This window comes from Bufo bufo, chromosome 8 (genome assembly GCF_905171765.1).
Source record: "Bufo bufo chromosome 8, aBufBuf1.1, whole genome shotgun sequence".
Taxonomy (NCBI): domain Eukaryota; kingdom Metazoa; phylum Chordata; class Amphibia; order Anura; family Bufonidae; genus Bufo; species Bufo bufo.
Genome location: NC_053396.1, coordinates 5263391 through 5289363, shown reverse-complemented (window position 1 = coordinate 5289363; position 25973 = coordinate 5263391). Strand labels below are relative to the sequence as shown.

Below are 25973 nucleotides of genomic sequence, written 5' to 3'. Positions count from 1 at the left end.
TCTCAGGGTGGGTCCGTGCACCTTTAAGTGTTTGTTTTTCGTAACGTCGGATATTGACGGCTCCTGCAGGGAAGGCGCTGGCGGAGCACAGACAAATGTGCGTCCCGGGCTGCCTCCCATCCCTCATCCTCCCCCCGTATTGATTGAAGGAAGACATATTGAGTGTGTAACTCTGCCGCCTCCCTCAGGTCTTTATTTACCCACCGATCACGCCGCGCTCGCTTTCCCAAAACCAATTCAGAGGATTTTAGAGAGACGTGTAACTTCTGTATAAAAAGCACGCCGAGTGCGGCGCCGACACCTTCCCATTCATCAGCCGGGCGACGCCTCAGACATGCGGATCTCTGTGGGAACAGCGGCCTAATGGCTAAGAAATAAATCTAGGAAAATGTTGTTTTCTGCTAAAAATCCCCCCTCCTCCTGCGGGCACGCCGGGCAGACAGAGCAACTCTGGTGCTAGAGGTAAAGCATAGTACCCCATAGTGTAGATCAGACGGGGCCCCCCAGGGCCTTGCGGATAATTCTGCACCCACTTGTTTTATGGCAGTGCCCCATTCTTCTACCACGCGCAGTACTAGGGGGATGGGAGCTCTATGGTCCACATACACCGTGAATGCTGTAGAAGGGGGCTCGCCATCCAGGACCCCCCTGGACCCCCTCCTCCCCTTGCCATCATCTCATTATTGGAGGACTCATGCAGTGCAAAAAGGTTTGGAAAATGTGCCGCCCCTTTAAGAAAACTCCCTCCTTAACATGTAAATGTTTCTGCCATAGGTTCTTATCATTTAGAAGGGGGGAAAATCGGATTAATACGCAGGCTGAGAGGGTGGTCTGTACCGGGTGGGCAGCACCAGTCTATCTGACCATCTCATTGCTAGGGACACACGGGTTGTCAGGCCGTATTCATCAGATATCCCTTTAACAGCACTTTTTATACCATCAAATATCTGTATTAATATCTCTGAGCAGCTCGGATTATTTTTGGCGCTTGCGGCAGTTTTTCTGCGTGCTAAACTTTCCACGCCATATGGGATGCTGCTTTTAGGATCGCTAAGTCTCGGAGGAGGAGAGAAAAAAATGAAAAAAAAGTACAATTTCTGATATTTTTTTTCATTTTTTTTATATTATAAATCAGCTTTCTTTTGACCTTGTTAAAAAATAAATAAATAAATAAATAAATGTAGCGGTAGTGTGCACACTCTGGCGGTGGTGAAATCAGCATGTCTGGCCTGGGCCCGAGCCCGAGCGCGTCATCTCGTCACCCAGAGCATTAAACATGACAGCTAGGATGACATTTTTGATTTCTCTTCTTCTCCCCCTCCCCCCCCCCCCTTTCCCTTTGCAGACCTGGTTAAGAAGTTACATCAAGCTGTTCCAGGCTCCGTGCCAACGCTGCGGAAAGTTCTTGCAGGACGGTCTGCCGCCCACGTGGAGGGATTTCCGCACTTTAGAGGCCTTCCATGATACCTGCCGACAATAGGGAGGGATGGGAAGGGGGGGGGGGGGGGGGGGTATTATTTGAGACACAACTTTTCAAAGGGCATTTTCTGGATGAAGATATCTGCGCGTCTGGGGAGCGAGGACTTAGGACCTTGCGCAGACGAGACATACGACCCGGGGTAGAAACTATTAATGCCATCAATGCGACATTTGGAAACTGCTCAGGCCTCGGACTCGAGGGGCGCTGGGACTTCAATGATTTCTTCGTCCGGTCTGGCAGCCAGCTCCGCAGGGAGCCGGGAAAATGTTGACTTTTTCGATCGCCGACCACCAGTTTTGGAGACCGTGTGGCGGGCCTCGTTCATTTTTCTTTCTTTTTATTAAAAATTTATATTTTTCTGTTTTCAATAAAAAAAAATCAAAATAAAAAAAAACTATTTTGAGATTTTGTGAACAGATTCAGATTCTGCACTTGAGTCTTAAAGGGGTTTTGGGGCACATAGTGAGGTCTGCACCATTGTGTCCTGCAGCCAGCAGCGCCTCCATTGTAGGGCAAGAAGAGCGGATGAATGGGACCCAGGGGACCGGACATTGACCCGAGTTGGAAAGTGTCTTCTGGATCAGTGGAGCCCGATGGACTTGATCATATGGTCGATGTATCTGCAGGTGAGATGGTGTCAGGACCCACGTCAGATGGAGTCCAACTCTGCTCATCTCCAGGCTCTTGGCCAACAGAGCTCAGACTGATGCTGATTGGCTGAGAGCCTGGGGATCGGCGTAGATTCAAGGGGCTGTCCAGTATCAACCCATCGTATGGAGGTAAAATATGTAAGAACCTCACCTAGAGCTTCAGTAGCTGACCATGGTCATTGGAGGCTTGTCCTCCCACAGTAGGGGGCGCTCTTGGCTCATGCTCTGTTACAAATCAGTCCTTCTCCTTTAAATCCCTGTATAATTCTCGCCCTGGGTCCTCTAGCTGTGGAAATCTCTGCTCCGTCAACTCCTCCGCCCCCAAGAAGGGTTCACGGAGAGATCACACACAAACAGGAGGCTTCATCTGTGTGCGGAGATGATTAGCGAGCGCGGCAACGCCTCAGTCCTGCTTCATCTTAATGAGGTTGCTCTTCATTTCACAAACTAAAAAGTGGTGCAACGCAAAGAGTTTATGGTAGTCGGCTTTTCTCTTGCTGTCAGTGAACGGAAGCAATCTCTTTTACATCCAAAAGCTAAAAACTTGTCCTGACTTACGTCTCACAGCTGAGGGTTTGCTCCAGCTGTCAACTTGTGCATTAGGGCTCACGCACGCGACCGCCACCTGTTTTGCATTCTGTAGATTTGCGGATCCGCAAAACACGAATGCCGTCTGTGTGTGTGCGCCGCAATTTGCGGAACTGAATGGGTTGCCCAAAATAGAATTGCCTATTCTTGTCAGCAAAAGGGACAAGAATAGGACATGTTCTATTAGTTTTTATTTTATTTTTTTGCGAGGACACTGAATGGAGAAACGGATGCGGACAGCACACATTGAAGTGAATGGGTCCGCATCCGAGCGGCAAAAAATGTGACCCAGATCCAGACCCAAACAACGTTCGTGTGCCTGAGCCATTAGGTTGATATGTATTACTTGAGTTTTTTTTTTTTTTTTTTTTACTGACAGCAAGCAGAGATCTTGACAAAGGTAAGGAAATAGAAAGAAAAAAAAGTCTATTAGAAAGGACTGACTAAACTGGAAACCATTTTGGCAAACCCTATCCCATCCTGATGGATGGTTTGTGACAGTGTGTCAGTGCAGGTAAAATGTATCCGTTTCGATTCAGAGAATTGTCTGCACTGGATGCATTTGTGACAAACCCTCAGCTGTCAGGACAGACTTTCATCCTCTGGATTTAAGTGAGCTGAGGCCTTGGATAGGGAGGCATATTGAAAAATTGCAGAACTTCATGAAGGTTTAGTTACGTAAATCTGGAGCATCCCTTTAATGCAGGTTTAGTTTAAAGGGGTAGTCCAGAATTAGGCAAACATGGCTGCTTTCTACCAAAAACAGCACCGCACCTGTTTACGGGTTGTGTGTGGTACTGCAGCTCCACCCCATTTACGTCAATGGAGATGCAATACCAGGTGCAACCTGTTGACAGGTGTGGCGCTGTTTCTGGAAAAAAGCTGCTATGCTTTTCTAATCCTAGACAATCCCTTTAATTGTTGCTGTGTGTGGGTTGGGACAACCTTTTGGCTGGAGGTCTCCTTTAAGGCTTTGTTCTCTAGGAATCTGCAGGCCGCAGCACGTTTTCTGGAGGCCATATAGGAGGTATAAATTATATATGGGGCTCGCTCCTTATCGCTGATGCGGCCGGCAGAGCTTTTAGTGCTTGGCCGTTTCACCTGTCTGGCGTCAGTCGGCTGCGGGGACGGGGCGAGCCCTCCACCCGAGGTTCCCATCGCTCGGCTCTCCGCACCGGGTGACATCTTGGCCTGTGCTCCAAACCATTAGGCTTAGTAGATGGTGTCCTTAAGGAGGCAGGAGCGGGCTGAAGATCGCTATTGATCTCCTTCACCACACAATTACCTTCCGTACTTTGGCAGTTCCTGGACGGGGTTAACCCTTTCAGGACTACGTCAGGAATCTAGAGCGCCCCGAGCAGTACCGAGAGTGGTCTCTGCCTCGTTTGACCCCTCTGAGGCGACTGTAGGGTAGGTGAGTATGTGGTCGCACCCACTAAAAAGAGTGTGGCTTTTGCAGGGGACGTGGCTTGTATAAAGAGATTTGACTAAACATATAACCAATGTGAATATCGGACCCCCTAAATATATTGACACCCCCTACCCTAATATCATATAATCAAACCCCAGACTGGATCTCTAAACGTATTGCAGACCCCCTAACATTTATCAGACACCAGACCCGCTGAATATGTGTAGAACCTTTATAATAATATCAGACCCCCAGAGCTGACCTCTCCATATATTTCAGACTTCCTATATTATCAGACCCATCGCCAGACATCTTTATTAATATCGGACCCCCAGAGCAGACCTCTACTTCAGACTTCCTATATTATCAGACCAGACCTCTAAATTCATACGACCCCTTAATATCATACCTTTGAGTGGACACTTGTATTCATAATTAGACCCCAGACAGGACCACCACATGTATTTTAGACCCCAGACCCCTAAATATATTTAGACTGTAGACTCTTTATACGAATTCCAGCCCCCCTAACCGTATTCAGACTTCTATATTATCAGATACCAGACCAGACCCCTAAAGTAATTTTAGTCCCCGAATATATGTAGAACCTTTATGCTAATATCAGACCCTAGACCAAATCCCTTCCTTTTAAGACCCCCCTCTATTAATATTGACCCCAAACCGGGCCTTTTAAATGTATTTTATACCCCCTATATTAATATCAAACAGGACCAGTCAGTTATTTCAGACCCCTGTATTATACCCGTAGAAATATTCAGATCCCTGAAACTAATATCAGACACTAGACTGGACCCCAAAATATATTTCAGACCTGAGTCCAGACCTCCTAAATATAGTCAGACCCCCTATATTATCCAACCCCTAAACTGTTTACAGATCATCTGAATATGTACAGACATTTATTAATATCAGACCCTGGATGGACACCTCTATGAATACAGTAACCGACCCCAGACCGCACGCCTGTATTAATATCGGTCCTGAGGCCAGACTCCCATATTAATATCAGACCGGGCGCCCGTATTAATGTCAGACCCCAGACCGGGCGCCCGTATTAATGTCAGACCCCAGACCGGGCGCCCGTATTAATGTCAGACCCCAGACCGGGCGCCCGTATTAATGTCAGACCCCAGACCGGGCGCCCGTACTAATGTCAGACCCCAGACCGGGCGCCCGTACTAATGTCAGACCCCAGACCGGCCGCCCGTATTAATGTCAGACCCCAGACCGGCCGCCCGTATTAATGTCAGACCCCAGACCGGCCGCCCGTATTAATGTCAGACCCCAGACCGGCCGCCCGTATTAATGTCAGACCCCAGACCGGCCGCCCGTATTAATGTCAGACCCCAGACCGGCCGCCCGTATTAATGTCAGACCCCAGACCGGCCGCCCGTATTAATCCCAGACCCCAGACCGGCCGCCCGTATTAATCCCAGACCGGGCGCCCGTTTTAATGTCAGACCCCGGACCGGGCGCCCGTATTAATGTCAGACCCCGGACCGGGCGCCCGTATTAATGTCAGACCCCAGACCGGCCGCCCGCATTTTGAGTCTCACAACAATCACTACCTCTCCGATAGTCAGTGAACGCTTTCCCTTCTCCAATATTTCTTTCACACACCCATAGCAATTTCTATCAACTTGTATAATCAGCAAGTGTTGCTGAGTGACCCGAAATGCGTAGATGTCACATCATCTGTAAGTATTGGAATAGACATCGCAGTGCAACAATCCCAGCCGTGGCAGAGAACAGTTTCCTAAATTGACATCCACATGTTCTGCGTCCTTACACCTCATCGCAGTCAATGTGATTTCTACCCTCCGTGTTCTCTGCAAAACGGTCCCATCAGTTAAAATCCACGCATTTCAAGTCACACGACAACCAGCCGTGTGCCATAAAGCATATATTATGAATTCTCTCAGGGATACACGTTTAATGTCACTCTGTAATACAAAAAGGTTTTATGATGGGATTTCCACGCGTTTTGAGCCCGTTAAACAGTCTATTCTACCCCATAAAGTCAAAGACCAGATGCAGTTCCGTTGGTGTATTTTTCTCGCTCTCCCCCAATGTTTGCGGGTGTGACTGTAACTACCCACAATACAGGCTACAGACTGGATGCAAGATGTAGGACCCATGCGTTTTAAGTCATAGGTCAGCCCCTTAAAGAGATTACATCAAATTTTAAAACCTTTTCTACCAGGTCTGGCATCTGCTGCTCATCCCAGTTAATTTGACTACCAGGCACACCCCATGGAAAGGAGCGGTTCTGGGCGTGCCCCACCCGAGCCCGCGCGCCAACGCACCTCAGCTCAAAAACGAGGTGAATACAAAGTCCCGTTAATCTAAGGAAAGCACAAACCTCAGCTGCTTTATCAGAGGAGAAGCTTCGTGATTCCTTCACCTCCCCTGTTCTCACTTTCACATCAATGTCAAAACTGCACACATGTATGGGATTGTTTAATTTGTGCCCCCGGGGAGCCCCCCCGGTCCCCCCCATCATGCATTTTTCATGGCCGTTTGTTCCTGTTACTCTGTTTGCCTCAGGAGCTCATATTGATCAAGACATAGAAAAGCAGTGCAATTTCCTCAAGGCCTCCTGTCAGCTGCCGCGCTTCCTCCCGGGGCCCCTTTAGGCCTCGCTTCCATTTATGGAAAAAAGTTTTCCGAATCATCAGCTCGTAAAAGTCAACTCCATCCAAAAGCCTCTAAGTATGGGAACGTCCCCGAAAATGCAGGTAAGGGCGTCCTTGCAAGAAGCGTAATATGTAGCAGAGCTGGAGTTGTCACATACACACAGTAATAAATCTGAGTACAGATAATGTAGTAGATGTCCCCTGCAGTCCTATGTAACACCACATATAACACAGTGATCACTCTCTGAGTACAGATAATGTAGTAGATGTCACCTGCAGTCCTATGTAACACCACAGATAACACAGTGATAACTCTGAGAACAGATAATGTAGTAGATGTCCCCTGCAGTCCTATGTAACACCACATATAACACAGTGATCACTCTCTGAGTACAGATAATGTAGTAGATGTCACCTGCAGTCCTATGTAACACCACAGATAACACAGTGATAACTGTCTGAGTACAGATAATGTAGTAGATGTCACCTGCAGTCCTATGTAACACCACAGATAACACAGTGATAACTCTCTGAGTACAGATAATGTAGTAGATGTCTCCTGCAGTCCTATGTAACACCACAGATAACACAGTGATAACTCTGAGAACAGATAATGTAGTAGATGTCCCCTGCAGTCCTATGTAACACCACAGATAACACAGTGATCACTCTCTGAGTACAGATAATGTAGTAGATGTCACCTGCAGTCCTATGTAACACCACAGATAACACAGTGATAACTCTCTGAGTACAGATAATGTAGTAGATGTCTCCTGCAGTCCTATGTAACACCACAGATAACACAGTGATAGCTCTCTGAGTACAGATAATGTAGTAGATGTCACCTGCAGTCCTATGTAACACCACAGAGAACACAGTGATAACTCTCTGAGCACAGATAATGTAGTAGATGTCTCCTGCAGTCCTATGTAACACCACAGATAACACAGTAATAAATCTGAGTACAGATAATGTAGTAGATGTCACCTGCAGTCCTATGTAACACCGCAGATAGTTCTATTATGGCTGTTCTGTCCTCCTAGCCCTCTGTGCTCAGTCTCCTTAACTTCTTGTTGGGAATTGAAACTCATTGAATAAAAATGAAAGAAAAAAAACCCATTGATGACTGGAAAGTGGGAACGATCAGTGATCGATACGAGGGAGAGAATCAGCCCTTTACTGTCCTCGCTGCATATTAAGTAGCATCTGTTATATTCATCATAACATCCCCATTGTAAGTGAGCTGATTACGGGGTGATGGATGCGACGGCAATATCATATGAAATACACAGGAGTATAATTATCCTGTACCCCCAGTGTCAGCGTGTCATTATCCTGTACCCCGAGTGTCAGGGTGTCATTATCCCGTCCCCCGAGTGTCAGCGTGTCATTATCCTGTACCCCGAGTGTCAGCGTGTCATTATCCCGTCCCCCGAGTGTCAGCGTGTCATTATCCTGTACCCCGAGTGTCAGCGTGTCATTATCCCGTACCCCGAGTGTCAGCGTGTCATTATCCCGTACTCCGAGTGTCAGTGTCATTATCCTGTACCCCGAGTGTCAGGGTGTCATTATCCCGTACCCCGAGTGTCAGTGTCATTATCCTGTACCCCGAGTGTCAGCGTCATTATCCTGTACCCCGAGTGTCAGTGTCATTATCCTGTACCCCAAGTGTCAGTGTCATTATCCCGTACCCCGAGTGTCAGCGTGTCATTATCCCGTACCCCGAGTGTCAGCGTGTCATTATCCCGTACCCCGAGTGTCAGGGTGTCATTATCCCGTACCCCGAGTGTCGTGTCATTATTCCGTACCCCGAGTGTCAGCGTCATTATCCTGTACCCAGAGTGTCAGGGTGTCATTATCCCGTACCCCGAGTGTCAGGGTGTCATTATCCTGTTCCCCGAGTGTCAGCGTGTCATTATCCCGTACCCCGAGTGTCAGCGTGTCATTATCCTGTACCCCGAGTGTCAGTGTCATTATCCTGTACCCCGAGTGTCAGCGTGTCATTATCCTGTACCCCGAGTGTCAGCGTGTCATTATCCTGTACCCCGAGTGTCAGCGTGTCATTATCCTGTACCCCGAGTGTCAGCGTCATTATCCTGTACCCCGAGTGTCAGGGTGTCATTATCCCGTACCCCGAGTGTCGTGTCATTATTCCGTACCCCGAGTGTCAGCGTCATTATCCTGTACCCAGAGTGTCAGGGTGTCATTATCCCGTACCCCGAGTGTCAGGGTGTCATTATCCTGTTCCCCGAGTGTCAGCGTGTCATTATCCCGTACCCCGAGTGTCAGCGTGTCATTATCCTGTACCCCGAGTGTCAGTGTCATTATCCTGTACCCCGAGTGTCAGCGTGTCATTATCCTGTACCCCGAGTGTCAGCGTGTCATTATCCTGTACCCCGAGTGTCAGCGTGTCATTATCCTGTACCCCGAGTGTCAGCGTCATTATCCTGTACCCCGAGTGTCAGCGTGTCATTATCCTGTACCCCGAGTGTCAGCGTGTCATTATCCCGTACCCCGAGTGTCAGTGTCATTATCCCGTACCCCGAGTGTCAGGGTGTCATTATCCTGTACCCCGAGTGTCAGCGTGTCATTATCCTGTACCCCGAGTGTCAGGGTGTCATTATCCTGTACCCCGAGTGTCAGTGTCATTATCCTGTACCCCGAGTGTCAGCGTGTCATTATCCTGTACCCCGAGTGTCAGCGTGTCATTATCCTGTACCCCGAGTGTCAGCGTCATTATCCTGTACCCCGAGTGTCAGTGTCATTATCCTGTACCCCGAGTGTCAGGGTGTCATTATCCTGTACCCCGAGTGTCAGTGTCATTATCCTGTACCCCCAGTGTCAGCGTCATTATCCTGTACCCCGAGTGTCAGCGTCATTATCCTGTACCCCGAGTGTCAGCGTGTCATTATCCTGTACCCCGAGTGTCAGCGTGTCATTATCCCGTACCCCGAGTGTCAGTGTCATTATCCTGTACCCCGAGTGTCAGGGTGTCATTATCCCGTACCCCGAGTGTCGTGTCATTATTCCGTACCCCGAGTGTCAGGGTGTCATTATCCCGTACCCCGAGTGTCAGCGTGTCATTATCCTGTACCCCGAGTGTCAGCGTGTCATTATCCCGTCCCCCGAGTGTCAGGGTGTCATTATCCCGTCCCCCGAGTGTCAGCGTGTCATTATCCCGTACCCCGAGTGTCAGGGTGTCATTATCCCGTCCCCCGAGTGTCGTGTCATTATCCTGTACCCCGAGTGTCAGGGTGTCATTATCCCGTCCCCCGAGTGTCAGCGTGTCATTATCCCGTACCCCGAGTGTCAGGGTGTCATTATCCCGTCCCCCGAGTGTCGTGTCATTATCCTGTACCCCGAGTGTCAGGGTGTCATTATCCCGTCCCCCGAGTGTCAGCGTGTCATTATCCCGTACCCCGAGTGTCAGTGTCATTATCCCATACCCCGAGTGTCAGTGTCATTATCCTGTACCCCGAGTGTCAGGGTGTCATTATCCTGTACCCCGAGTGTCAGTGTCATTATCCTGTACCCCGAGTGTCAGCGTGTCATTATCCTGTACCCCGAGTGTCAACGTGTCATTATCCTGTACCCCGAGTGTCAGTGTCATTATCCTGTACCCCGAGTGTCAGCGTGTCATTATCCTGTACCCCGAGTGTCAGCGTGTCATTATCCTGTACCCCGAGTGTCAGCGTGTCATTATCCCGTACCCCGAGTGTCAGTGTCATTATCCTGTACCCCGAGTGTCAGGGTGTCATTATCCCGTACCCCGAGTGTCGTGTCATTATCCCGTACCCCGAGTGTCAGCGTGTCATTATCCCGTACCCCGACTGTCAGGGTGTCATTATCCCGTACCCCGAGTGTCAGGGTGTCATTATCCCGTACCCCGAGTGTCAGGGTGTCATTATCCCGTACCCCGAGTGTCAGGGTGTCATTATCCCGTACCCCGAGTGTCAGCGTGTCATTATCCCGCACCCCGAGTGTCAGCGTGTCATTATCCCGCCCCCCGAGTGTCAGCGTGTCATTATCCCGTACCCCGAGTGTCAGCGTGTCATTATCCCGTACCCCGAGAGTCAGCGTGTCATTATCCCGTACCCCGAGAGTTAGCGTGTCATTATCCCGTACCCCGAGTGTCAGCGTCTCATTATCCCGTACCCCGAGTGTCAGCGTCTCATTATCCTATACCCCAATCTGAATGGTAAATGGATGGGGCTTGGTGTCTTCTCCACATAGGAGGTTATATAATCCGTGTTGTCACATGTAACACTTTGCAGTGCAGACACATAGTACTGTTTACTCTGATACATTGTTGCATGGAATGTGATTGACAATGAAACCTTTGAGGTAACACGTCTGAGCACAGGACCCCCACAGTCCACTCTCACAGTTTTGCTGTCAGAAATAAGAAGATAAAGTTGTGTGCGGTTCCACTTGTCGTCTTGGCAGAGCTTCCTCCTGATAATCCCCGTCACATCCTCGCTCCCATCAACGCCAAGGAACAAGGTGACTTATTGGACCAAAATAAACACAGATATAAATAATTAAGCAAAGGAATAAAGAGCCGCGTCATCACTGAGACTGTGTGATGGGGGATGGATGGATGGATAACTTTATAGAGATTTCTGGCACTTGTAGTAACACAGCTATAACCTAATCCTGAGTTACATCCTGTATAACTCTAGAGCTGCACTCAATATTATGCTGGTGCAGTCACCGTGTACATACATTACTTAACCTGTACTGATCCTGAGTTACATCCTGTATTATACTCCAGAGCTGCACTCACTATTCTGCTGGTGCAGTCACTGTGTACATACATTACTTATCCTGTACTGATCCTCAGTTACATCCTGTATTATACTCCAGAGCTGCACTCACTGTTCTGCTGGTGAAGTCACTGTGTACATACATTACTTATCCTGTACTGATCCTGAGTTACATCCTGTATTATACTCCAGAGCTGCACTCACTATTCTGCTGGTGCAGTCACTGTGTACATACAGGTCCTTCTCAAAAAATTAGCATATTGTGATAAAGTTCATTATTCTCTGTAATGTACTGATAAACATTAGACTTTCATATATTTTAGATTCATTACACACAACTGAAGTAGTTCAAGCCTTTTCTTGTTTTAATATTGATGATTTTGGCATACAGCTCATGAAAACCCAAAATTCCTATCTCAAAAAATTAGCATATCATGAAAAGGTTCTCTAAACGAGCTATTAACCTAATCATCTGAATCAACAAATTAACTCTTAACACCTGCAAAAGATTCGTGAGGCTTTTAAAAACTCCCAGCCTGGTTCATTACTCCACACCGCAATCATGGGTAAGACTGCCGACCTGACTGCTGTCCAGAAGGCCATCATTGACACCCTCAAGCAAGAGGGTAAGACACAGAAAGAAATTTCTGAACGAATAGGCTGTTCCCAGAGTGCTGTATCAAGGCACCTCAGTGGGAAGTCTGTGGGAAGGAAAAAGTGTGGCAGAAAACGCTGCACAACGAGAAGAGGTGACCGGACCCTGAGGAAGATTGTGGAGAAGGACCGATTCCAGACCTTGGGGGACCTGCGGAAGCAGTGGACTGAGTCTGGAGTAGAAACATCCAGAGCCACCGTGTACAGGCGTGTGCAGGAAATGGGCTACAGGTGCCGCATTCCCCAGGTCAAGCCACTTTTGAACCAGAAACAGCGGCAGAAGCGCCTGACCTGGGCTACAGAGAAGCAGCACTGGACTGTCGCTCAGTGGTCCAAAGTACTTTTTCGGATGAAAGCAAATTTTGCATGTCATCCGGAAATCAAGGTGCCAGAGTCTGGAGGAAGACTGGGGAGAGGGAAATGCCAAAATGCCTGAAGTCCAGTGTCAAGTACCCACAGTCAGTGATGGTCTGGGGTGCCATGTCAGCTGCTGGTGTTGGTCGGGTCAATGCAGCTAGCTATCAGGAGATTTTGGAGCACTTCATGCTTCCATCTGCTGAAAAGCTTTATGGAGATGAAGATTTCATTTTTCAGCACGACCTGCACCTGCTCACAGTGCCAACACCACTGGTAAATGGTTTACTGACAATGGTATTACTGGGCTCAATTGGCCTGCCAACTCTCCTGACCTGAACCCCATAGAGAATCTGTGGGATATTGGGAAGAGAAAGGTGAGAGACGCAAGACCCAACACTGTGGATGAGCTTAAGGCCGCTATCGAAGAATCCTGGGCCTCCATAACACCTCAGCAGGGCCACAGGCTGATCGCCTCCATGCCACATGCCACATTGAAGCCGTCATTTCTGCAAAAGGATTCCCGACCAAGTATTGAGGGCAGAACTGAACTTCATTATTTGAAGGTTGACTTTTTTTGTATTAAAAACACTTTTCTTTTATTGGTTGGATGAAATATGCTAATTTTTTGAGATAGGAATTTTGGGTTTTCATGAGCTGTATGCCAAAATCATCAATATTAAACCAAGAAAAGGCTTGAACTACTTCAGTTGTGTGTAATGAACCTAAAATATATGAAAGTCTAATGTTCATCAGTACATTACAGAAAATAATGAACTTTATCACAATATGCTAATTTTTTGAGAAGGACCTGTACATTACTTATCCTGCACTGATCCTGAGTTACATCCTGTATTATACTCCAGAGCTGCACTCACTATTCTGCTGGTGGAGTCACTGTGTACATACATTACTTATCCTGTACTGATCCTGAGTAACATCCTGTATTATACTCCAGAGCTGCACTCACTATTCTGCTGGTGCAGTCACTGTGTACATACATTACTTATCCTGTACTGATCCTCAGTTACATCCTGTATTATACTCCAGAGCTGCACTCACTGTTCTGCTGGTGAAGTCACTGTGTACATACATTACTTATCCTGTACTGATCCTGAGTTACATCCTGTATTATACTCCAGAGCTGCACTCACTATTCTGCTGGTGCCGTCACTGTGTACATACATTACTTATCCTTTACTGATCCTGAGTTACATCCTGTATTATACTCCAGAGCTGCACTCACTATTCTGCTGGTGCAGTCACTGTGTACATACATTACTTATCCTATACTGATCCTGAGTTACATCCTGTATTATACTCCAGAGCTGCACTCACTATTCTGCTGGTGCAGTCACTGTGTACATACATTACTTATCCTGCACTGATCCTGAGTTACATCCTGTATTATACTCCAGAGCTGCACTCACTATTCTGCTGGTGCAGTCACTGTGTACATACATTACTTATCCTGCACTGATCCTGAGTTACATCCTGTATTATACTCCAGAGCTGCACTCACTATTCTGCTGGTGTAGTCACTGTGTACATACATTACTTATCCTGTACTGATCCTGAGTTACATCCTGTATTATACTCCAGAGCTGCACTCACTATTCTGGTGGTGCAGTCACTGTGTACATATAGTCGTGGCCAAAAGTTTTGAGAATTACATAAATATTGGAAATTGGAAAAGTTGCTGCATAAGTTTTTATAATAGCAATTTGCATCTACTCCAGAATGTTATGAAGAGTGATCAGATGAATTGCATAGTCCTTCTTTGCCATGAAAATTAACTTAATCCCAAGAAAACCTTTCCACTGCATTTCATTGCTGTCATTAAAGGACCTGCTGAGATCATTTCAGTAATCGTCTTGTTAACTCAGGTGAGAATGTTGACGAGCACAAGGCTGGAGATCATTATGTCAGGCTGATTGGGTTAAAATGGCAGACTTGACATGTTAAAAGGAGGGTGATGCTTGAAATCATTGTTCTTCCATTGTTAACCATGGTGACCTGCAAAGAAACACGTGCAGCCATCATTGCGTTGCATAAAAATGGCTTCACAGGCAAGGATATTGTGGCTACTAAGATTGCACCTCAATCAACAATTTATAGGATCATCAAAAACTTCAAGAAAAGAGGTTCAATTCTTGTTAAGAAGGCTTCAGGGCGTCCAAGAAAGTCCAGCAAGCGCCAGGATCGTCTCCTAAAGAGGATTCAGCTGCGGGATCGGAGTGCCACCAGTGCAGAGCTTGCGCAGGAATGGCAGCAGGCAGGTGTGAGCGCATCTGCACGCACAGTGAGGCCAAGACTTTTGGAAGATGGCCTGGTGTCAAGAAGGGCAGCAAAGAAGCCACTTCTCTCCAAAAAACCCATCAGGGACAGATTGATCTTCTGCAGAAAGTCTGGTGAATGGACGGCTGAGGACTGGGGCAAAGTCATATTCTCCGATGAAGCCTCTTTCCGATTGTTTGGGGCATCTGGAAAAGGGCTTGTCCGGAGAAGAAAAGGTGAGCGCTACCATCAGTCCTGTGTCATGCCAACAGTAAAGCATCCTGAGACCAGTCATGTGTGGGGTTGCTTCTCATCCAAGGGAGTGGGCTCACTCACAATTTTGCCCACAAACACAGCCATGAATAAAGAATGGCACCAAAACACCCTCCAACAGCAACTTCTTCCAACAATCCAACAACAGTTTGGTGAAGAACAATGCATTTTCCAGCACGATGGAGCACCGTGCCATAAGGCAAAAGAGATAACTAAGTGGCTCGGGGACCAAAACGTTGACATTTTGGGTCCATGGTCTGGAAACTCCCCAGATCTTAATCCCATTGAGAACTTGTGGTCAATCCTCAAGAGGCGGGTGGACAAACAAAAACCCACTAATTCTGACAAACTCCAAGAAGTGATGATGAAAGAATGGGTTGTATCAGTCAGGAATTGGCCCAGAAGGTGATTGAGAGCATGCGCAGTGGGATTGCAGAGGTCCTGAAAAAGAAGGGCCAACACTGCAAATACTGACTCTTTGCATCAATGTCATGTAATTGTCGATAAAAGCCTTTGAAACGTATGAAGTGCGTGTAATTATATTTCACTACATCACAGAAACAACTGAAACAAAGATCTAAAAGCAGTTTAGCAGCAAACTCTGTGAAAACTAATATTTGTGTCATTCTCAAAACTTTTGGCCACGACTGAACATTACGTATCCTGTACTTATCCTGAGTTACATCCTGTATTATACTCCAGAGCTGCACTCACTATTCTGCTGGTGCAGTCACTGTGTACATACATTACTTATCCTGTACTGATCCTGAGTTACATCCTGTATTATCCTCCAGAGCTGCACTCACTATTCTGCTGGTGCAGTCACTGTGTACATACATTACTTATCCTGTACTGATCCTGAGTTACATCCTGTATTTTACTCCAGAGCTGCACTCACTATTCTGCTGGTGCAGTCACTGTGTACATACATTACTTATCCTGTACTGATCCTGAGTTACATCCTGTATTATACTCCAGAGCTGCACTCACTATTCTGCTGGTGCAGTCACTGTGTACATACATTACTTATCCTGTACTGATCCTGAGTTACATCCTGTATTATACTCCAGAGCTGCACTCACTATTCTGCTGGTGCAGTCACTGTGCACATACATTACTTATCCTGTACTGATCCTGAGTTACATCCTGTATTATACTCCAGAGCTGCACTCACTATTCTGCTGGTGCAGTCAGTGTGTACATACATTACTTATCCTGTACTGATCCTGAGTTACATCTTGTCAGCAAAAGCAGGGAATTCTGGGAGATTTCAGCTGTGAATAAAACTATGCAGCAGTTTAATGTATAAAGATGTCCAAACATACTACATAGCTATCGGCTCCCCTGATCCTTCCATACATATGCATGCTCAGTTTGGCTGGGCATGCATATGTAGTGAATGGGAAGAGTGGAGGAAACCGCTGCCGGACTCCTCTGACAGTGGCTTATCTCCTGGCATCAGCCATTGGGGACAATCACGAGGCCACCGCACACTGTAGTGGACAGCTTTATGACAGTGCACTTTGTCATCTCTATTGCTGTAGAATCGCACTGTTTCATCACTCGCTGCTTATTCAGTGTCTCTTACTGCTGTATTTCCAATTATTATCCTTCCAGTTATTATCCTGGATGAGAAACGTCTCAAATTCCACTTCAAGGAAATTATTAGGATCAAACTGCTCCATAACCTGCATTTAAATAACAATGGAAGCGCAAATGTGAACGACTGGGGGAACTGAGTGAGGAAAAGCAATTTGGCTAATGTCAAAGATCTTCAGATTCATTAAGAAACATCCTTAATCATGTCTCCTCCATGGAAGCCACAATTATCTATCTACCTCTGTCATATCTGTCTCTCTATCACCTGTCTATCTATCCTGTATCTGTCTGAGTTAATTTGCATTTTTTCCTTTCATCCTTTTTCCCCTTTTATTTTCCTTTCCCTTTCTTCCTGCTTTAATTCCTTTCTTGTCCTTTCCTTCTGTCCTTTTACTTTTCTTTGCTTTCATTCCTTGTCTACTTTCTTTTCCTTCCTGTCCTTCGTTCATTTCACCTTCTTCCTTTATCCATTCCTTTCTTTCATTTGTTTCATTTGCATTCCTTTCTTCTTACCTTTCTTCCTTTCTCTTTCCTTCCTTCTTTTTCTTTATTTGCCCTCCCTCACTTTGCTTTCTTTCCTTCCTTTCACTTCCTTTCTTCCTCCTTTCCTATATTAATTTGCTTCATTTTCCTTCCTTTATTCCTCTTCTTTTTTCATTTCCATTCCTTACTTACTTCCTTCCTTTCTCTCATTTTCTTCATTTCTTTGTTTCCTTTCCTTCCTCTCCTCTTTTTCCTTTCGTTGTCTCCTTTTCTTCCTGTTCTTTTTCCGTTCTTTGTCTCCTTTCCTTCCTGTTTTTTTTTTCTGTTCTTTGTCTCCTTTCCTTCCTTCTGTCCTTCATTCCTTTCCTTCCTCTCCTTTATTTCCAGTCTTTGTCTTCCTTCCTTCCTTCTTTCCTTTCTCTCATTTTCTTAATTTCTTTGTCTCCTTTCCTTCCTCTCCTCTTTTTCCTTTCGTTGTCTCCTTTTCTTCCTGTTCTTTTTCCTTTCGTTGTCTCCTTTTCTTCCTGTTCTTTTTCCGTTCTTTGTCTCCTTTTCTTCCTGTTCTTTTTCCGTTCTTTGTCTCCTTTTCTTCCTGTTCTTTTTCCGTTCTTTGTCTCATTTCCTTCCTGTATATTTTTCCTTTCTTTGTCTCCTTTCCTTCCTTTTTGTCTCTTTTTCTTCCTTCCTTCCTTCCTTCCTTTCCTCTAATTTTTTCCTTTCTTATTCTCCTTTGCTTTCTTTCTTTGTTTCCTTTCTTCCCTTCCTTTCTTTGAATACTTTCCTTCCTGTTCTTTTTTCCTTTCTTTGTCTCCTTTCCTTCCTCCCTTTTCTTTCTCTCCTTTCCTTCCTCCCTTTTCTTTCTCTCCCCTTTTCCTTTCTTTGTCTCCTTTCCTTGCTTCCTTGCCTTCCTTTTTTTTTTTTTCTCCCTTTCTCTCTGCAGTGGATCCAGTCATCCTCACAGCTGGTTGAAGATGTCATCCATATGTTCCTCTATTCTTCCTCCTGTCATCTCTCCTTTGCACTTTGCAATGCTCTATGACCTTTTCTTGTTTCCATGTCTCGGTCATTGTCTCCCTCATCTTTAACCCTTGTGGTCACTGAGTGCTGGGGCCCGGCCAGTCATGGGTCACGTTTAATGAGATGCTAATGAGCCGTGTGCTGATCAGTGCTGCGGTAATGCTGACTGCGGGGGATTGTGTTCTCTGGCGCTGACTTTACATTTAATCCATTGGCTCTGAGTCCTCCCCTTTGCCTGGCAGGGACAGTGATCAATCTATGGGGGCAACTGATCCCTCTGGGGCCCCGTTCAGAGATCTGCCCTACAGGTGTCTCTTGTCTATATGTCCAGTGTCATGATATATAGCAGGGCATGATGCCATTGGTGCATAGGTGTGAGGCTGGGTATAGCTCCTGCCTTGGTGCCCAGTTCTCCATGCCATGCCGTGCTCCTGCCGGTGTGGCCATCACTAAGGTTCAGCCAAGACCCATCATCTACAAGGCTATAGGTGGACATTCAAATGTGATATCTGTTATAACCCTTCAGATCAAATGTCTATGGAGAAGGGGGTGAAAATGAGTAACAGGACCCAGTGCCCCTGGATGTGACCTTCAATAAACACACTCCTTACCGGGATATCTCCTGCTTTCTTGCCCCTTCCTGACACTAATTTTGAGGCCAGATAATGAACCTGGTAATGAATGGCGTGGAAAACAGGAAGTGGAGCTGTGGGAATTTCAGGTTCAAGTGGTTGAATGTCCGTGTTATTGTGTATAAGAGGGATAGAAAAACCGCCATCCGTAATTATACCGTCTTCTAATTAAACTTCAGCACCGGAGCAAAGGACAGCACTTCATACCAGACACATGTAAATCTGCACTGAGGCTCCACATCTTCTCCATCCTCCAAGACCTGTCCACTGCTTAACTATCTCCTTGCCTGACCACTGACGTATACCAGCTGTACATATATATAATTATATACAGGAGATGCCCGGGTTATACCAGCTGTACATATATAATTATATACAGGAGATGCCCAGGTTATACCAGCGGTACATATATAATCATATACAGGAGATACCCAGGTTATACCAGCTGTACATATATAATTATATACAGGAGATGCCCAGGTTATACCAGCTGTACATATATCATTATATACAGGAGATGCCCAGGTTATACCAGCTGTACATATATAATTATATACAGGAGATGCCCAGGTTATACCAGCTGTACACATATATAATTATATACAGGAGATGCCCAGGTTATACCAGCTGTACATATATAATTATATACAGGAGATGCCCAGGTTCTACCAGCTGTACATATATAAGTATATACAGGAGATGCCCAGGTTCTACCAGCTGTACATATATAATTATATACAGGAGATGCCCGGGTTATACCAGCTGTACATATATAATTATATACAGGAGATGCCCAGGTTATACCAGCTGTACATATATAAGTATATACAGGAGATGCCCAGGTTCTACCAGCTGTACATATATAATTATATACAGGAGATGCCCGGGTTATACCAGCTGTACATATATCATTATATACAGGAGATGCCCAGGTTATACCAGCTGTACATATATAATCATATACAGGAGATACCCAGGTTATACCAGCTGTACATATATAATTATATACAGGAGATGTCTAGGTTATACCAGCTGTACATATATAATTATATACAGGAGATGCCCAGCTTATACCAGCTGTACATATATAATTATATACAGGAGATGCCCAGGTTATACCAGCTGTACATATATAATTATATACAGGAGATGCCCAGGTTATATCAGCTGTACATATATCATTATATACAGGAGATGCCCAGGTTATACCAGCTGTACATATATCATTATATACAGGAGATGCCCAGGTTATACCAGCTGTACATATATAATTATATACAGGAGATACACAGGTTATACCAGCTGTACATATATAATTATATACAGGAGATGCCCAGGTTATACCAGCATGCTCCATATCACTATATACAAGAAGATGTATAACGTATACCAGCTGTCAGGGGCGTAACTATAGGGGAAGCGGCTGCTTTGGGGCCCTGACCCAGAAGGGGCCCCTCCAGGAAGAGGAGGACTTAAAGATTTGGTCAGGGCCCCCTCAACATTATTACACAATGAAATTATACACAGTGACAGTATAGAAAACGCATGGAACAGCGGCCGGCCCCGGTCTGAGAGAGCGATCTTTTTTAGCCACAGGAATGGGGGTGGCATGAAAGGAAGGGGTTGTGAAAAAATTACTGGGGGAGGAGGGCCCCCATCAAAAATTTACTGTGGGGCCCAGTCATTTCTAGCTACGCCGCTGCCAGCTGTACATATATAATTATGTACAGGAGACGCCCGGGTTATACCAGCTGTACATATATAATTACAGTATATACAGGAGATACCCGGGTTAGGGTACTTTTACACTAGCGGCAGCGCACGCCGAGAGGCGGCCGGACTAAAAGTACTGCATGCAGCTTTACTGTACAGGAAGGGGTTAATGCCTGCAGACTTGGCTCCCGTTGCCGTCCAGTAATCACAATCCCCTCTTCTCCCCCCGACCCTGAATCAATATGAGCGAGTTAATCAGGCCGGGAACACGCGCCCTTCTGATCATTCAATCACAGTCGCCCCGTCAGGACTGAGACCTCAGACACAGGGCGGCAAAATATTAAGCAGCGTCTTAAAAAATGAGCGGCGTCTCGAATGTGACAGCGGGAAAAGCACCGGTTATAAAATGCAGCTGGAAAGAGGGGGGGGGGGGACCCACAGGAACACCTGGATACAATGTATACAATGGCTGATACTGTATCCATGTGATGTGGTATCCCGTAGCAACCAGGCCCCCGTCTATTCTTCCTCTGGAGGAACACAAGGATTAATCCTTCCATAAATAAAGTGCTACAATTTTATAACAGACTTTGGGGGTCATCTCAACAGTTTCAACATCTCCGTTTGCTGTCATTGACTTCTGTTTTTTTATGACTCAATACCAGTAGAGATCTAGTTGTTCTCAGAGCTCTCCTGTGCTGACAGTTTGTTACAATGTGTCAGTGCAGGTAAGATGGATCGGTCTGGAACTGGCAGAGGATTGTCTAGACTGGATACTATTTTATTAGATTTATACATTTCTGACAGCAAGCAGAGATCTTAAAAGTGATGAAGAATTGAATTCCAAAATGTCTCAGAAAGTCTTCATTGAGCAGCGATGACGTCGTTCTGTATGGTTTGGAACTACTCCACCCATTATTCACAGCTGTTGAAGCATAAAATCTAGGGTAAGAGCTGTAATATGTTGTGGGCGCACAGAATATAAACCCACAGACCCAGCATTACTGCACACGGACAGTGGGTGGCGCTGGAGCTCTCCCTTCTATAGTCAGTCGTAGCAATGATCCGTCAATTGCCTGCACCGTGTGAACACTGCCTTAGTTCCCTGGAGCCGGATGTTCTTGTGACTTCTACTTGGTTTCTGGTTCTCATTGTGATCGCTGTAGATACTGAGGATATGGAGCATTAGCGTGCGCCCCGTCATCGGGTGCGGAGGGTATATGTAGACTGCTGCTTGATCTGACAACCCCACAAGATGGCAGTTATGTGGGTTGTCAGTAATGGCCCCTATAGCAGAAGATAAGGAACATTAGCACGGACTCCGTTATTAGGTGTAGACGCTGCGGCCAGCTCTGACAACCCCAGGAGATGGCAGTTATGTGGGTTGTCAGTAATGATCCCTATAGCAGAAGATAAGGAGCGCTAGCACGGACTCCGTTATTAGGTGTAGTCGTCATTGCCAGCTCTGACAACCCCAGGAGATGGCAGTTATGTGGGTTGTCAGTAATGGACCTTATAGCAGAGGATAAGGAGCGCTAGCACGGACTCCGTTATTAGGTGTAGACGCCGCTGCCAGCTCTGACAACCCCAGGAGATGGCAGTTATGTGGGTTGTCAGTAATGGACCGTATAGCAGAGGATAAGGAGCGCTAGCACGGACTCCGTTATTAGGTGTAGTCGTCATTGCCAGCTCTGACAACCCCAGGAGATGGCAGTTATGTGGGTTGTCAGTAATGATCCCTATAGCAGAAGATAAGGAGCGCTAGCACGGACTCCGTTATTAGGTGTAGTCATCATTGCCAGCTCTGACAACCCCAGGAGATGGCAGTTATGTGGGTTGTCAGTAATGGACCGTATAGCAGAGGATAAGGAGCGCTAGCACGGACTCCGTTATTAGGTGTAGTCATCATTGCCAGCTCTGACAACCCCAGGAGATGGCAGTTATGTGGGTTGTCAGTAATGGACCGTATAGCAGAGGATAAGGAGCGCTAGCACTCCGTTATTAGGTGTAGTCGTCATTGCCAGCTCTGACAACCCCAGGAGATGGCAGTTATGTGGGTTGTCAGTAATGGACCTTATAGCAGAGGATAAGGAGCGCTAGCACGCGTTATTAGGCGCAGATGGCGCTCTTTGCTCTGACAACCCCAGAAGCAGGGGAGGATTGGCTATAGACCTTTCCGGGAAACTTCCTGATGGGCCGATGCCCAGGGGACCACCTGAGTTCTCCTCACGGCCGGCCAGTGGACGTTTTTCGGGATGTATTTTGTGATGCGCTGTGGCGTTTGGCTCAGTTGGGGCGGTATAATGTGCCGCGATATGGTATTCCTGGCCCTGCCTTCTGTCAATTTAGACCCAAAAAGAAAAGGCTTCTAGATATTCAAATGTTGGGTCACCCAAAAATGATATCAAATACAGCGGAAGGTGGAAATGGTTTTCTTGTTAACAGAACTTCTAATTGATATCAGGATAGAAAAAAGTCCCTAAATATAAACAAAATAACAAATAGGTGCATAAATGACGCATGAAAGAACTGGTGCGCGGCGGCACCTGAGGGTATAACCGGTTGTCCTACCGTCACCCAGGTGTCACCCGCTCGTTGTGGATGTTCAGAAGGTGTTCGTCGTACTGAAACCGGACCTGGATGACGGAGGGCTCTACGTCCCTATTTCACCCCAGGATAGGGATACGGATTTGTCCCTGGCGTCCTAACCACGGAGCACTCGGCCTAAAAAGAACGACCCCGTCCGGAACCTTACCCTTGTGCTACGTGGCCCTGTGCAGCTGACCCCTACATGTATGTTCCATGTACAAATCATCAGGGGAACTATGGCGCAGTCGCGCAGGAATCGCCGGGAGCGTTAGTCCGACTTGGTTCTAACATTTACACTGGAGATATTCAGGTATAACAGAGTGGAGGACACTTACAGATAATGGGCCCCCGGTGTGGGATCCATTGTGTGTCAGGGTGGAAACATGTATCAAGACAGGGAGGTCCGCCGAAGACAGCGCCGCGGTATGTCCTGAGGCTATGATACAACCTGCCCGAAGACGCCCACCCGCGCTGTTTTTAAACCTGATCATGCCTCAGAATGAGGCTTGAAGCGCCGCGCGGTGACGCGATGGGGGAGGTTTGCGTACCCGCGCATGCGCAATCCGCGCTGGAGGACTATGTCTTGCTTTCTAGCGCAGTCGTCAGCGGCCCCAGACACAGTTACTCTATTGGCTTGTGGTGAGAGTTGTTGCTATGTAACCGGGATTGTTTACAGCAGCCGTCACCAGGGCGGCGCTCTCCGCTCCAAATCTAGGCATTTCATGGCAATTACATAAAGTAAAAGGATTCGCTGATTACAATTTAGACCCGACTACAAAACAGGTCCGCGCCTGTGCACAAGATGGCGGTTATGTGGGTTGTCACTACAAATAAAGTGTGGTGCCATTAGTCTGGTGAGGGGATTTGGGGGCCCCCCCCCCCCCCCCCCCCCTCTGTAAACATGGCGGAGCCCAGTGACCGCGCTTTTCCCGCTTCCATCACTTCTGTCGCTCGTCTCTTGCCTCAGGTTTAAATGAGAAAAAAAAATCCCTTTAAATGTAAAAGCTAAAAATAATCCGGATCCATAACCAGGAAGTGTGAAAGACGCAGAGCGAGCGCCTCACATTCCAAAAAGCCATGATACCGCCAACTGGAGGAGATCGGCGCATACGGCTCCGCTTTGTAAAGGGTCAGCAGGTACCGTGGAGGTCTTTGGAGACCCCCGGTCATCTCCTTCTACCCCGTGCACCAGTCTACACAACTTGTGGGGGGCTCCCGCTGGGGTCTGTGTGCAGTGATGGCTTCCAGGCACTGGGGCCCCCGGGAGCGATCACTCAGGCCGGGAGCAGTAACGGGGGGGGACTCAGTGAACTGTCCCCCGATCATAACGAGAGGCTGATGGATTGAAGCGGAAGCAGAGAAATTTGCTTTGTGAGCTAATCTGGTGTCCTGGAGGATTGGCTGTCACAGCGCTGCGCCGTGCGGGCGTATGGGCAGGAATTAATCATGAGGCTGGAGAACAGGGGGGCGCCACCGGGGGGCATTACTTCCAAGTCAGCAATCAACACGGTGCCTAACGCCATGAATACCAATGGGCACAGGTGAAGTGCGGACACCGTCCCGGCAAGGAGGCCTGGCTGCCCCGGAGCAGTGAGGCTGAGAGCGTCCTGTCTCACATGTACAGACTCCTGCACCAAAATGCCTATTCTGCGTCTCCTGAAATACTCTGTACTGCTTTCTGGGGGCCTCTGCGCCTTCCACTGGTCATTTGGAGGAGCAGGGTCCCCAGCAGCACAGAGGATTTCAGGAGAGGAGTGTGCTGATCTTGTGGAGATCACAGGCTAAGCGTTACATAGTAGAAGGAGCAGGGTCCCCAGCAGCACAGAGGATTTCAGAAGAGGAGTGTGCTGATCTTGTGGAGATCACAGACTGAAAGTTACATAGTGGAAGGAGCAGGGTCCACAGCAGCACAGAGGATTTCAGGAGAGGAGTGTGCTGATCTTGGGGAGGTCACAGGATGAGAATTACATAGTGGAAGGAGCAGGGTCCCCAGCAGCACAGAGGATTTTAGAAGAGGAGTGTGCTGATCTTGGGGAGGTCACAGGATGAGAGTTACATAGTGGAAGGAGCAGGGTCACCAGCAGCACAGAGGATTTCAGGAGAGGAGTGTGCTAATCTTGGGGAGGTCACAGGATGAGAGTTACATAGTGGAAGGAGCAGGGTCCCCAGCAGCACAGAGGATTTCAGGAGAGAAGTGTGCTGATCTTGTGGAGATCACAGAGTGAAAGTTACATAGTGGAAGGAGCAGGGTCCACAGCAGCACAGAGGATTTCAGGCGAGACGTGTGCTGATCTTGTGGAGGTCACAGGGTGAGAGTTACATAGTGGAAGGAGCAGGGTCCCCAGCAGCACAGAGGATTTCAGGAGAGGAGTGTGCTGATCTTGTGAAGGTCACAGGATGAGAGTTACATAGTGGAAGGAGCAGGGTCCTCCCAGCAGCACAGAGGATTTCAGACGAGGAGTGTGCTGATCTTGTGGAGGTCACAGGATGAGAGTTACATAGTGGAATGAGCAGGGTCCCCAGCAGCACAGAGCATTTCAGGAGAGGAGTGTGCTGATCTTGTGAAGGTCACAGTATGAGAGTTACATAGTGGAAGGAGCAGGGTCCTCCCAGCAGCACAGAAGATTTCAGGAGAGGAATGTGCTGATCTTGTGGAGGTCACAGGGTGAGAGTTACATAGTGGAAGGAGCAGGGTCCCAGCAGCACAGAGGATTTCAGGAGAGGTGTGTGCTGATCTTGTGGAGGTCACAGGATGAGAGTTACATAGAGGAAGGAGCAGAGTCCCCAGCAGCACAGAGGATTTCAGGAGAGGAGTGTGCTGATCTTGTGG

General features: G+C 47.2%; 1 protein-coding gene across 1 annotated transcript in view; it reads left to right on the top strand.

Annotated features, from left to right (window-relative positions):
* Window positions 1-1856, top strand: part of MED27 (mediator complex subunit 27) — a 124964-nt gene extending 123108 nt beyond the window's left edge. Inside the window, exon 8 of the mRNA XM_040405934.1 lies at window positions 1346-1856. Coding sequence (XP_040261868.1) covers window positions 1346-1480 — 135 coding nt within the window. The 3' untranslated portion in view covers window positions 1481-1856. The remainder of the gene's footprint in view (window positions 1-1345) is intronic.
* The last annotated feature ends 24117 nt before the right edge of the window (window positions 1857-25973 follow it).